Source organism: Labeo rohita, chromosome 16, assembly GCF_022985175.1.
Source record: "Labeo rohita strain BAU-BD-2019 chromosome 16, IGBB_LRoh.1.0, whole genome shotgun sequence".
Lineage (NCBI taxonomy): Eukaryota > Metazoa > Chordata > Actinopteri > Cypriniformes > Cyprinidae > Labeo > Labeo rohita.
In genome coordinates, this window is record NC_066884.1 from 37,060,873 (window position 1) to 37,076,525 (window position 15,653).

At 37.3% G+C, this 15,653-nt stretch overlaps 1 protein-coding gene across 1 annotated transcript in view; it reads right to left on the bottom strand.

The window, feature by feature from the left end:
• The window catches only part of bckdhb (branched chain keto acid dehydrogenase E1 subunit beta), a 90,922-nt gene that overhangs the window by 9,060 nt on the left and 66,209 nt on the right, over positions 1–15,653 (bottom strand). Inside the window, exon 9 of the mRNA XM_051131988.1 lies at positions 7,263–7,349. Coding sequence (XP_050987945.1) covers positions 7,263–7,349 — 87 coding nt within the window. The remainder of the gene's footprint in view (positions 1–7,262; positions 7,350–15,653) is intronic.

A 15,653-nucleotide genomic window follows, 5' to 3' on the forward strand; every position in this document is an offset into this window, starting at 1 on the left:
CTCGGGGACAGTGTTTAAGCAAACTAAATAACCGGAGAAGTCTTGTATGAATAGGCTGGACGACTGACTGAAAAGAAATCAAAACCGAAAGTCAGAACCTCTAACCGACGTAATTTTCCCATGTCGGTTATTTCATTTTTTTAATCCTATTAATAGTTCACCCTTAAAACATACTATCATGTGTGAAGTTGGTGCTATAGACGTTTTTCTTGAACGTGGAAGTCAGCCTGACTTTTAACCTGAAGAATGCTTTGCATTTCCGATCTCCAGAGTTTCTAGTCAAATTAGAGTATATTCCGAGTTGATAATCTAATGATAAACTTATTCAAATGTTTTTAAAAAGCAAATGGCTCCATAGCACCATCACTTTGCAATTTTTTGTCAGCGTCTCGCTCCTCAAAGTTTAATGATGACACAAAGCTGCCGACGTTATCTACATTAAAAACAGATGGGTGCTATTTGAATGGGTTCCTATGGAGACTGGAACAGAAGAGCATCCAAGAGAATTTGTAATGGCGGTGCTCATTGTTTACTCAGGAAAAAGGTTTACACGGACGTGTATGACCGTTGCGCTTTAGTTTTTTTGCAGCGTGAGTGATGCGTTAAAAGAATTTACAGTTTTTACACGCACCGCCACTCAATGACAGTTCCAAAACAGTGGACCAATCAGAAGAGCACGGAGGCAGGGCAAGCGTTGCGAGCTTTCGTTTACAGTAGCAGGTTGGTATGGCAACTTTTGTATTTGACGGCAACATGGTGGAGTAGGCATTACGCACAGCACTTTTTTTTTGTTGTTGTAAAAAAAACAAACAAAAAAAAAAAAAACACATTCCTGAGCACTGTGTCTCGCGTTATAAAAGCCGATCGCACACACTGGACGAGAAGCACAGCGCTGTGCTGCATCTAGAAGACCTCGTACAACAAGTACAACACGACGTAGCTGGGCACCGTGGACAGATGGCGAATAGCTTCCAGTCATAGAAAATACACATTTTTAGCTGGTTGAAAATGCCAGGTGCTCTGCTGAAAACGCCCAGCTGTGAGCGCTTGAGAACGCTGCAATTTTTTTTTCCATCGAGATGCTGTGGCTGCTATGATATGAAATTCACTTTAGTAATATGGCAGATGCGTTGCAAATGAAACGTTTCTCCAAGCATTATTTTTCATAATATTATGGCAGTCTGGCATTTCCATTTGGTAAAGACATAAATACTCGGAGACAAGCAATATTAACTTCTCCAGTGTTGTCGTAGTAAAAAGCAGGGTGATTGGTTTTAGTCCCGCCTCTCCTCCACTCTGATTGGTTAGTTGACTAGAAAGCAACAGTGATGAGTGCTGCGTTTTACTCAAAGCTGAACATTCTTCAACTCTCGGAGCCGAGGAGAAAAAAACAAAAAAATAAAAAATAAAAATAAAAAAACGCTCGAAAGCTCAGCGTGCTCCTGGTGTTTTTAAAAAACGTGCCGCTCCCAGTGTTGGGCAAGTTACTCTGAAACTGTAATTAAATTACTGATTACTCCTTTTAAAAGTAATCAAATTACTGTTCTGATTACTACATTTGTGCGTTGCCTAACATCCCAGACCCAGCATTAACGCTCCCGGTAAAATATTTGTTATTAAAGCATCAACATTCACAAACCACTGTTATTTCACTAAAAGCAACAGGCTGCTGTGTGCGTGGTTGAGTGAGTGGATTTTCTGACTGTCCATTGCATTTCAGAAATCAACATTGTTTAATGCTGCAAACACGTGTTATAAATAGAAACTCTGCCTATGCTTACGTGTGTTAATCGTTTTTGTTTTATACAGTCAGGTCCATAAATATTGGGACATCAACACAATTCTAACATTTTTGGCTCTATACACCACCACAATGGATTTGAAATTAAACGAACAAGATGTGCTTTAACTGCAGACTGTCAGCTTTAATTTGAGGGTATTTACATCCAAATCAGGTGAACGGTGTAGGAATTACAACAGTTTGCATATGTGCCTCCCACTTGTTAAGGGACCAAAAGTAATGGGACAGAATAATAATCATAAATCAAACTTTCACTTTTTTAATACTTGGTTGCAAATCCTTTGCAGTCAATTACAGCCTGAAGTCTGGAACGCATAGACATCACCAGACGCTGGGTTTCATCCCTGGTGATGCTCTGCCAGGCCTCTACTGCAAATGTCTTCAGTTCTTGCTTGTTCTTGGGGCATTTTCCCTTCAGTTTTGTCTTCAGCAAGTGAAATGCATGCTCAATCGGATTCAGGTCAGGTGATTGACTTGGCCATTGCATAACATTCCACTTTTTTTCTTTGAAAAACTCTTTGGTTGCTTTTGCAGTATGCTTTGGGTCATTGTCCATCTGCACTGTGAAGCGCCGTCCAATGAGTTCTGAAGCATTTGGCTGAATATGAGCGGTTAATATTGCCCGAAACACTTCAGAATTCATCCTGCTGCTTTTGTCAGCAGTCACATCATCAATAAATACAAGAGAACCAGTTCCATTGGCAGCCATATATGCCCACGCCATGACACTACCACCACGCTTCACTGATGAGGTGGTATGCTTAGGATCATGAGCAGTTCCTTTCCTTCTCCATACTCTTCTCTTCCCATCACTCTGGTACAAGTTGATCTTGGTCTCATCTGTCCATAGGATGTTGTTTCAGAACTGTGAAGGCTTTTTTTAGATGTCGTTTGGCAAACTCTAATCTGGCCTTCCTGTTTTTGAGGCTCACCAGTGGTTTACATCTTGTGGTGAACCCTCTGTATTCACTCTGGTGAAGTCTTCTTTTGATTGTTGACTTTGACACACATACACCTACCTCCTGGAGAGTGTTCTTGATCTGGCCAACTGTTGTGAAGGGTGTTTTCCTCACCAGGGAAAGAATTCTTCGGTCATCCACCACAGTTATTTTCCGTGGTCTTCCGGGTCTTTTGGTGTTGCTGAGCTCACCGGTGCGTTCCTTCTTTTTAAGAATGTTCCAAACAGTTGTTTTGGCCACGCCTAATGTTTTTGCTATCTCTCTGATGGGTTTGTTTTGTTTTTTCAGCCTAATGATGGCTTGCTTCACTGATAGTGACAGCTCTTTGGATCTCATCTTGAGAGTTGACAGCAACAGATTCCAAATGCAAATAGCACACTTGAAATGAACTCTGGACCTTTTATCTGCACATTGTAATTGGGATAATGAGGGAATAACACACACCTGGCCATGGAACAGCTGAGAAGCCAATTGTCCCATTACTTTTGGTCCCTTAACAAGTGGGAGGCACATATGCAAACTGTTGTAATTCCTATACCGTTCACCTGATTTGGATTTTAATTTTGGATCAAATTAAAGCTGACAGTCTGCAGTTAAAGCACATCTTGTTCGTTTAATTTCAAATCCATTCACCACAATAGAGAGCCAAAATGTATAGAGCCAAAAATGTTAGAATTGTGTCAATGTCCCAATATTTATGGACCTGACTGTATTAGTTGTTCTTGTTGCTTTTGTGCAACGCATGAATAGCCGTTTATTTGTTTTAGATATTTTATGTTTAGATATTTCTATTTTGCGGGAGTCCCGCAAATCATTTTATTCTATCGCCTCCCGCACACAAAAGTCTCTGCCCGCCCGCACCCGCACTCGCCTATCAAGTCTTGTCCAGCGGCGTGGGACAAAACTTGATAGGCGAGTGCACCCGGTACATTCTCAATGAGTTAGTGTGCCACACTGCCCTTTCAGGTGTTTTAAATTAGATATGGAGTTTTTCACGGTTGAAAAGGTTTTCTTCCCCTCTACACACAATAATGTTCTTGCCTTTGACAGAAATAAACTAAAAATAATGACTGTATTTTCAGCTACAGAATGCGTACTTTCCTCTCTCCATGCTGACTTTGTTTTCATTGGTAGTATCCGCCTCATAGGCGCTTACCAGTCAAAGTAGGTCTCAGGTAGAGGATGTTGCGTGTGCTAGCCAACATCCTTTTTTACAATGTAGATGATAAAAGACACTCTGTCGGCAATGACGTAATGCAGCGGTAACACATGCTTGTAACTATACTCTAATTATTAATTTGGAAATTATAACGCGTTAAATTACTCCGTTACTAAAAAAATAATAAAATTACAGTAACGTGTTACAAAGTAACGCATTGCTGCCCAACACTGGCCACTCCTATTGAGAACAAATGAAAAAATACGCCAGCCTCGGGAAAAAACACTTTGGTGGACACACGGCCTAGATGCAAACACGTGTTCTGTGTGAATTGGCCAGTAGTAAGAACCTAGAAGAACCTAGAAAGACCAAGATCACTGAGATGGTGCCATGCTCTTTCTCTTTATCAGCAGTGTTTTATTTAAATTCAGTATTTAAAACATTTGTTTGCTTTTTTACATTGCATTATTTAAAATAATAATAACATGGCATTAATCTTTTTTTTTTTTTTTTGGAAGCTTATTTCTATTTTTTAGGAAACTTGCTTTTTACAATAAAACTAAAATGTGACTTTTTCAGAAGACATCTTCATTTCACGCAAGCTTTGATTTTAATTGTTCAAAATGTTTAAATAGTTTGTTTTCTTAAATTATTTTAAAATCACAAAGAAATGCACTCTTTCATTAGAAAAAAAAAATCCCACCTTTAATAGTTGTAATAATTTACAGTAAAAACCTTTAATGAACTATGAGAGCAAAAATAAATAAACAGAAACAAAAAAATTATCTTTTAATAATCGTAATTGAGGTAAAATCAATATCGCCCCCAGTCCTACTTTTATGCGTCACAAAAGTCCTACATTCAGTGGAAAATCCAGTTATGACATTTGTATTAAACATTACGAGCTCAAGGAATTTTTAAAAATTTAACTTAAGCACAGATGATAAAACGGATCTGTTGTTTGAATTGCAAATCAGGAGATTCTTCCTGTCATTCCAATTCAAAATCCTGTGCGCTGATTCATTTTCAAATGAATTCAAATTCATGAACTAAAATGCAGCCAATTCAACTCTTCTGCAGAAACACATGATCATATGCTGTCTAAAACACGCTTGCATCATAAATACACACGACACTAGAGGAGAACACTACCCACAAACCCCTTCACACCTCACACACACAGAGACGCTTATATTCCAGAGGAATCTGGCTTCTTCATTCAAACACGCACTCAGAGAGAGAGAGAGAGAGAAAGAGAGCAAGACAGATGATATTAAATATTATTCCAACTATTCCATGCAGTTGTCCAGGCACACAGATCAATGTGAAAAATATCCCTGTTCCAGGTCCTGGTCCAGGAATAACAGTTCGCTGTCGCAGTCTCAGCTTCTGTAAGATCCTCTGCTCAATGACTTCAGCATCACTGCTGTATGACTGTGTCTCTACTGTGATACAATACCACAACTAGACATTTCTGCAGACACTGTGAGTGGTGTTTGCCTCTGAAAAGTCTGTCATCACAATGATAAGCTGTTGAGGGCATCTGGCAGGATGTTACTATGGCTTTAACTTTCCTAGTGTGTTTAGGGTGATTTTTACCACCTTACCTGATGCTAAAATGTAACTGAAAATTGCATTTTTGTATCAGTGTATAGGCTGCATTTTATTACACTCAGAAATGATGCAAAATACCATAATACTGTATTGTAAAAAAAATGTAAAAAACGTGTATCTTTGCAAAGATTCCCTTTAAAGTCTCCATGAAATCAAAATTAAAGTTTTTTGGCTTTTAGTATGAATATGTTCGACTTAAGGTTATCTATAAGCTAGTGTGCTCCAAAACAACAGCAATTCACATTTACAAGATATAAGCATTCAAAACTTACAGTCTCTCACTTCCGCCAATATGGATCAACGATTTTGATGACATCACCCTACACTTCAGCTTCTCATCAAAACCTCTGTCCAATCAAATGCTCTCTAGAATCCGTAGCGTCCCGCCCACTACACTATAAGTAGACGTTGAAGCTGCAGCTAAGATCAGTCACTTGATCACAGTGTTAGTGTTTACTGTATGGTGAATGGCATGTAGTGCACAATGTAGGCAAAAGGGAACGATTCAGACAGTGTAAATATGATTTCCATTGGGGCAAATGAGGTCTGATTTCACGTTGTATCACGTGAATCACGGCAGTGCGCACAGTCTACTCGCAGGCAGAGATGCGAGTTTTCCCTGTTTCAGTTAAAACTGCGTCACCGCATAGAATCACGCTGCTTGTGTCAAGGCACTTCAGTGGACCTTTAATCTCTTAAAGCATTAATATGTGCTTTATAAGTACTAATAAACAGCCAGTATGCTAGTAGTATAAGCAACTTGGCCCTAAAAGCATTACCACTAATTTCATTTATTTAATTTTCTTTTAATAAACAGTTACGTAAGAAAACATCATCAAAATTAAATAGCTACAATAGTTTTTGCTATGGAACTGAAATTGGCACAGAGAACTGTGAAATCTTATTTGTATTAGCACTGACTACCGAAAGGTCTGCAGAAATGGCATGCGTGTTGTGTTCTGGCCGTTTAAGTGGAGGGCAGATACACTAGCCGCCATTATCGCAGACGTCAGTAGCTTGACCACAGCTCCGGTTAACCTCGGTGCAACTAACAGCCTTTTTTAGCATCTTTTCTGTTCAATGCCATTATCTGTGCACATACGGCTGACTCATCAGTGCCCAGTGTGTCCACCTCGCTCGCAGGTGCTTTAACAAACTTTGACGTCAATGGAAACGTGACTTATGTTTGTGTTGAAAAGCCCTGCATCTATGCACGGACGAATCTCTTGATAAAATTTCCACAAGCTCGCTGAGGCCTGAGAAACTCATGAATGTGAACACCACGGTTCAGAAGCTTGAGGTCAGCACATACTTGAACTCAACATGGATGCATTAAATTGATCAAAAGTGACAGTACATCTGTAATACTAGAAAAGATTTCTGGACTTTCTAACGAATTGATTCTCTCAAGTCTGCATCTGATGCATCTTTGATATCAAAAATACATCCAGATACTTTCATATGTCTGCACTAGCATTCATGAGAACTGGAACTGAGCTTTGAAGTTGACGACGTCAACTCAACACATGATTGCTTAAGAACACATACTGTGTAACAACTATTTGAATTGTTAAAGTCTAAAGATTATTTAATTACAGTGTCAAGAAGCAGAAAATGAGCAGTAATGAAATGCTTCTCCATCACAGTTCTTGAACACTTGAATATAAAAATGATCATTACTGGTCAATCTATAAATCATGACATCCGTAAGATCCCATCTGATTCTTACCTGAACCGTAGTGCTGATCTCAGCTGCGAATCCTCCGGTCACCGGAGCCTCATGACTGACGAGCAGCCGACCGGTCTTCACCACCGACTGGAAGAGAGAGAACATAAGCCATTTATTAGTCTATTTTCAGTCAAAAAGAGATGAGGAAACATGCACAAGCCTTCATATTTTGTTTTTGTTGTGCAATATAGTAATTCTGGGTCTGAATTCCAGCCTCTGAAACCAAAATCTAAATGTGAAATCAAAATGTACATTTACGTTGATGCTTTTATTCAAAGGAACTTACTGAAGTACAAATTTCATCAGTTTTAGCTTTACCTGGAAATCAAACCCATGAAGATAGCAAAACTTAAAGACATTGTCAAAATTAGGCACAGATGCATTTTTGCACCCTTTACTCTTAACTTTGCTTTTACATTTCATACCAAACAACCTGAATGGTGCTGGATTGCAGCACATTAATTTACCACATTCACAAAACATTGGTTTCTTATAGTTTAAGCATCCAGAGTGTAAATCCAGCTCAGGACATTTCCAATCCCAGTCAAAGGTAAGGTCCTCAGAGTGAAGGCAAAAACTTTCCTGTCTGAGAAATCTGGATAGTTGCAAGACAGATTAGCTACATTTTCATCCACCCAAATAATCCACTGGCATTCAATGCCTCGACTGGATTATAACCGCTAAATGTAAAGACCTCAATCATTCTGACTGAGCTCAATCCAAATGAAATTTAGACTGGATTGAAAGGGGTGGTGTAGATGTGAAATCATTCAGTTAGTAGGAAAAACTACACATGCAAACACTTGAATACAATATCTCGTCAATGAGATTTAAAAATAGTAGATTCCCCATGATGCATGTTTACCAAACCCTTCTTTATTAGAAAATCTCTGTTTACTTTCTACCAACACGCTCATGTTTATTGCCATCTTATAAACTGGTCAGTGAATATGTACTAAGAATTTGCAGATGTTTTGCTCAGAATACAAAATTGCACATGAAAACGAGTACGTGAATCGGATTGTTCAGGGTTCATAAAAAACAGCACTTTCAGAATCTCGGTTTGGATTTATTGGGACTGATAAAAATTTGTGCATGACCACAAACCTATTGCCATACGAGCACCACAGATGTATCTGAACACGTGGTACTGAGTTTAATAATTAGTACAGAAAGAAAACACCATTTGCTGCTGATGATGAATTTTGTTTGATGTTCATACTTCACTGTCAATGGTCATTATGACTTTAGCCAAGCACTGTTTCTGTTAGCCTGATCAAATAAACTGCAGGTCTCATCTGCAGAGCACTGACTAATCATCAGACACTGTGAGATATAAAACAGACAGATCTTGCTGCAAAGTGAGTTCTTCAAAAGAGATAAACAGGTGCAAAACAGCACAACATAATAGGACTCGTCCATGCGCTGGTGATCAGGCATTTCCTACAGAAAGGTTTTGGTTCGCTTTCGTAATTAGAGTAGTTACAAAAAAAAATTCAATCTTTGTTGAGATGAAAAAGACTTAAATGTTTGGCATTTCATTGTTACACATCTGCTGAGAAGAATGTGATGCGGTTTGGATGTTGCGGTTGGATGTTTCTCCGGAACTCCACAAAGACAGAAAAAAATACACCTGCAACATCCACTTCCTTCAATGTGTGAGCCATGTGTGCTGACTGTTACAATTAAAATGTTAATTCCATGCATCATTGGTATGTGTGATTGATCTGTTGAGTACTTCGAGTGAACAAACAGGCTGCACATAAGCTCAGACTACTTCACAGAATATCTATTAAAGATGAGACGCCATGAACCTCATGAACCTCAATTCCGATTATTCTTCCTTTGAAGTTCTCACTGTAAAAGCAACAAGCTGCAAACAAAATACTTTCCCAGTGGACGATGAATGAGGCCAGTGGCCAGTATGTTTGACTACACCTGCTCCTTTCTTTAACATTCAGCTACACAAATCTTCTCTTAATTTGACACAGTGGCGGTCCTCTCTATATGCAAAGTACACACTTGCATTGGACCACCGAACCACCATGGGGCCCCTTTGCTCTCAAAGATGATTTAATGACTAGGGCTGTGCAATTAATAGAATTTTAGTTTCATTATAAGTTATATAGTTAAAAGAGCTACAAAAGAAATGTCATTCCTCAGGATTTCTTTGTGCATGATCAAAGACGGAGTGTGCACACAAATATGTCTAAGTGTCAGTCTTGGTGTCTTTTCAGTTCTGAAAGAATATTTATTAATTGGATCATATATATACACACACATACATACATATATATATATACACACACACACACACACACACACATACATATACATATGCATCATAAATAAATATGAAACTTCTGTTATTTTAAAACAGGCACTTTCACAACTCTTCCGCCATAGTCTCGTCTTTCTGACCTCTCTCTTCTCGTCAGTCAGCTTGACTCACTCTCTTCACGTGATAATGGAAAATCTGATCTGTGATGCGACTGTCGTTTGATACACTGCACAATTCACAGAAAAGCGAATTAAGACATTTTAAGACCCGTGGAAGCCCTCTTCTCATCTTTTTGTTCAAAATATTATTTTCCTCAAAACTTACCCACATTCAAGTTTTAAGAAAAAAGATTGCATGAAGCTAGAATATATATATTTTTTAATTATTGCATACTGCACGTTCAGATATTCATAAAACAAAATATTCTGGGGGACATTAAACTTTTGTCAAAAAAATGATCAAAGATGTTGTTGGTGGCTCGCAACTTTAAAAAGAACGCTGGTGGGGATAGAGTCAAGTGAACATAAATAGTAGGGAAAGTAATCAAATGTTTGTCAGCATATTAAATTTCTGCATTCGGTCTGCACAGCCACATTGCACTTTTCAAACAACGACAGAAAATGAGACAATCATTCAGTACTGTTCACTCAAATTTAGTAACTTTAACAAAACCTATGTACATTCAGTTAATACGGTAAAGACTATGCACTATGTTTTAGTTTTATGTTCAATTTCGGTATAACAGGCTATTATGTTAGTAGGTTAAATCATTTATTTCATTTTTTTCATTTCATTTCAATCTTTTTTTTCTATTGTATTTGTGCTATTTTGTTTTTCATTGAGTTACTGACTGTTTCTTCTCACTGTTGTTTGTTGACAGTGAAACCGCTCTGAAAGAACAGATTATAGAGCTGAGGGTTTTTATTAACGCACTTAAAAGGGGCCTCCTGTTTTGCTTAGGGCCCATAGGACCGGAACTGCCAATCCAACATCCTTGGGCTGGTGTGGTTTAGTTCTTAAATATGTAGTAAACCAAAGGTTGCAGGTTTAAAGCTTGTGCAACCACCACTGTGTACTTAACTCCTTCAAATTAAAGCTCTTTATTGGTATCAATGGTTCCATGAAGAACTTTTAACATCAATGGAATCCGTCCATTTCACAAAAGGTTCTTTATAGCGAAAAAAAAGGTCTTTACATTTTTAAAACGTTCCTCAAATGAAGAAAAAAAAAAAAAAGACTTCTTTGGGAAATCCAAAAAAAGCCCTTTTGAAGCCTGTATTTGAGTGCTGAGTAAAACACTTTGCCTGTGGTTAGTTTGGAGTTGACAGTTAAGCGAAGAATAATGAATGATTTAATAACAATTCCACACCTCATAACCAAGTTGGTCATATGTCAGAAACTCAGAGTCGCTGAAAGTGCTTCTGATGCCTCAGATGCCAGCGGACTGAGACGGGCACAGCGGCAGAATCTTGAGACTGTGTGCTAGCGAGGGTGTGAGATTTCGATAAGACAGCAAGTATGCAGGGTGTGACTGGAGCCATTTTCTTACAGCTGTCCCACACAACCAGGTCTGTCTGAATGAAATTATTTTTAAGACAGACCTGGCGAGGAAATACAGTGACTAGTTCAGACATCTTTAGATCATGAACATATCTGACTGAAGTATATTAATGCATTACACTTGGCCATCGCACGGCAGGTGATCAGCTTGCTGAACATATTTAACTTGCATTAGTGTGGCAGTAACAAATCTCAGTACTCAAGGGGGTGATAGATTTTCCTTCAAATATCTGTGGTATTAAACCAGATGTTATTCAGGCAGCTAGATATAAACATGCCAACAGTTTATCAGTCTCACTCAGCAAGATTCTTCAAACTGTTGCTCTGCCATGAGAATACTTTACCTGAAAAAGAAAAGTGACCACAGACAAGGACAAAATATGACAATGTTTACAATACAGCCTCTTGCGGCAAGGCTGATAATGATCATTGTGTTGTGTTATAAATCTCAGTAGGGCCCTATGGAAGGAATCGCAGAATCCAGTCATAAAAACGGAATTTACAGTTGAATTAATCAAATGCAGGTCATTACACTTTAATCAAATCATGATATGGACTAACATTTGATAATACTAAGCTGAAAAACGACTGTTTAAATATGAATTCAGCATGTCTCTGTGTTAATGAATGGCAGACAAGCCGTTTTGTTTACGACTCGCACTGAAGCGTGCATGACACTTGCGGTGGTATTAGCATCTGATGTCTCACTAAATGAGGACATAAATAAATGAATAACATCTCCAGAACTGCTCTGAGAATCACTTCATGAGCATTTGACCGGTTCACGAGTAAAATTATCATTATATCATACACAGAAATTTAAAGGTATTCACAGCAACCCGTCAAAATAAAAGTAGAAATACATTACTATTGTTTAGCAAAATGTACATACTACTACAACTACAAAAATTATTAAAATCTTATTTTTAAGGAATAATCACATATTTCTTCAATGCTTTAATTGTAACAGTAAATCCTCTTTTTTCTGCCAAAAAATAAAATGTTTAATTTTCAATAACTAAACTAAATTACTGCTTTATGCTTTCATTTGGTAACCAGAAAAATGCAAATACACAAAACGGAATTTCTGAGAAAAATAAACAAAGGCTATTGTAAGAATAAATGAAACTTGTTTTTATACATTCAAATAATTAGAAATGCTAGAACACAGAGTATGCTAACAATAAAACATAAGGTGGGCAAAAATAAAACATTTCATTGGGCCCTAGACATGTAATTTAAATTTTAAAATTTACATTTAAACTTTTAATAAACTGCTGTTAAAGTTTCATGATTTTAATTAATTAGACATGCTTTTTGATTTATAAAATGTAATTTAACCATTAAAAAGGAAAAATTAAAACTGAAAAAAAAAAAAAAAAAAAAGGAATCCAGGAAAATTAAAATGGAAAAAACAGAATTTGCGAAACAATACAATAGATTTGATAGGGCCCTATCTCCGTCTGTCCCCACTTCAGATTTTGTGCGTTTATATACTAGAATGTTTTAAACCTTAAAATAAAGTAGTATACAAAGTTTGGAGACAGCAAAAGCTGTTTTAGGTTTTTAAAAGAAGTCTATTCTGTTCACCAAGGCTGCATTTATTTGATTAAATATACAGAAAAAACATATACAATTTAAAATAACTTTTCTATTGTACTATATTTTAAAATGTAATTATTTAAAATACTACAAAAACTGAAACTAAGCTGAACTACACTAAACTAAACTAAAGCTGAAGTAAAAATAAACTAAACTTAAATACTACTATTTAAAAAATGATAAACATAAAATTACAAAAACAACAACAACAACAACAACAACAACAACAAGTAAAAACTAAAATTAAAATGAGAACTGAAAATAAATGTACACTCTTAAAAATAAAGGTGCTTTGAAAGGTTCTTTACAGCGATGCCACAGAAGAACCATTTTTGGTTCCACAAAGAACCATTCGGTCAAAGGTTCTTTAAAGAACCATCTTTTTCTTACTTTTTTAAAATCTAAAGAACCTTCTTTCTCCACAAAAAGCCTTTTGTAAAACAGAATGGTTCTTCAGATGTTGAAGGTTCTTTATAGCCATTTATAACCATTTAGACAAAAAAGGTTCTTCTATGGCATCGTGAAGCACCTTTTTTTTTTTTAAGAGTGTACAAGTCAATTCAAAATATTAAAAACTGTAATAGCATATAAATAATATTCATATAACAAATTAGATCATATGAGCTATAAGTGTTTTGGTTTTAGTTACTTAATCTTCAGTTTATAAAAATGTACAATCATTTTAGTTTTAGAATAGCAAGTGTACATCATGAAATCCAATGAAATCAACAAGACTCATGTTACATATTACATGCAAGCATATAATAAAGCAAGGTCTTATCTGATGCTGCGATGGTTTTGGGAATCAGACTCTTGCTATTGATTTAACTCTCTTGTTATGTTGGATTGGATGCTAGCAGATCTCAAACCACCAACTGTTATTTTGGCAAAATAAGGTCGAGAAGGTAAAAAAGGTCAAACTCCATAATGAAAGTTCACCAGGCAGCACAGGAGGAAATTTAGCCGTATATACTCTGGCCCCTGAGTTAAATGAGTCAGGTCAAAATCATGTGGCACTACCTAACCCAGTCAACACGGTCATCAGCAGAGTTAACAAAGCGTCAAGGAAAATCCTGAAGAGGCACAGCAAATACCGCAGATAGTTCAGACACAAACAACCGACTGTTATTACTGTATCCCGGGACAGAACGTCACTTCCCCGGACTGAGAGTCTCTGGGACCGGCCAGAGAAACGCCTGGAGGTTCTCCAGAAATGCCAGCGTGACAACCTGGAAATGCTAATGACAAATGACACCATTAATGGATGCTATGAGGTTGAAAAATACGCGTCACGGCAGAGGTGTTTTTCCGACTGCAATGATATTAGCAAATCACAGCGGTGGCATTGATTCAAATGACTCAAACTGGACTTGAGGGAATAGAAGTAAAATAATACAACAAAAGCGTGTCGTGACCCATTTAAATGTTATGCAAGGTCTCCAAATACTTCTCAGGTCTGCTGTAGATGCCTCAGAGCAAACAGACAGCAAATAATAGCAACACAACAACCAATTTTATCTGACAGGGTCATTTAGAAAATATGAGTGGAGCATTAAAAAGTCTGACGTCAATAATTTTTTTAATGCTTTTGAAATTTCTTAGTCTCATTTCTTTTTTTTTGTGGTGCTATTATGCTTTTCCACTCTTTGAAATTTAGTCAGTGTGTGGTGTGTATGTTTGGGTATAAAAAAAAGATCTACAAAGTTACAAATCTCGAAGTCCACTCCAAAGTGAGAGATTTCAATTAAAAAAAATCCCTTTTAAAGAACAACAACGAACGGCTCCTTTGGACTACAGCATTTGTTTTCAGCATGCAATGACGTCACAACGCGGTCCATTGGAATATTATTAAATTAAATTCTGCCTACGCAAATTCGAATGGTGGGTAGAGACAAGGTGGGAGATTAGCCTAACTTTAGCGATGCAGCCGCTTCTTGGACATAAACACAAGCACTGATTAGAGAGGCTGCGATCAGCTCCGGTGGCCGCGTCAGAGCCGTAATGCACAGCAGTTGTGTGCAGTGTGTGGTAAAGAGATTTATTTATCATACAGTGTAGATAGCTTCACTTATAACGCGAGTGTTTTTTAAAATGCATAAACTTGCACTAGACTAGGCTGATCAGTGATGATGTTCTTTGATAATGTTAATGTTCTTTGCTTGTTTTCTGTAGCTGCTTTTGAAAAACTAAGGAATAGTAAGCATTATAATTAGTAACTTACAATTATTTTATTCAATTGTTGTCATGTTAAATACAAATTAAGTCATATTAAAAACATTAGGCTGCTTTTAGCCTTATGCTGGAGCTGGTTTCGGGCAATGAAACCAAGTATGTAAATAAATTAGCACGATAATATCATGTATTGGCGATCTCGTAGGCTGATGATAGGATCCAACACTACTGTAGCGTATTATTTACTTACCCTCCATTGCATCCTAGGTGTATATGACTTCCTTGTTTCAGACGAATGCAATCAAAAGTCATATTAAAAATTAACCTGGCACTCCCAAGCTTTAGAACAGCATATAGTGTTTCTTTTCATCAGTCCAAAACAAGTCTAATAAAGTGCATCCATCCATAATAAAAAGTGTATTGTGTATCAACGATTGTCAGAGATATCGCCTGTTGCTGATGTCTTTGACATTAGCAAGACAATTATTATTATTATTTGTCAAAAATAGACTAAGCGCCTATCTTTAGCGCTGCACTGCATCTCGTTTCTCTCACGAAAACGTGCAATCGCTTTATTATGCGCGCTGTTTTTCCGGTTATACTTTCACTTCGAAATCGATCCCATTCAGCAAAGAGGGGAGAGGATGGAAAAGGGGGGCACAGTAACTCGTTTTGAGGGGAACGGCCCTCCTCTGTGCCGACAATAGTTTTTCCACAACACGTTTTCTTGTTTGTTTTGGCCAAGGTGAACTACCACAGATGCTCTTACCGCACAC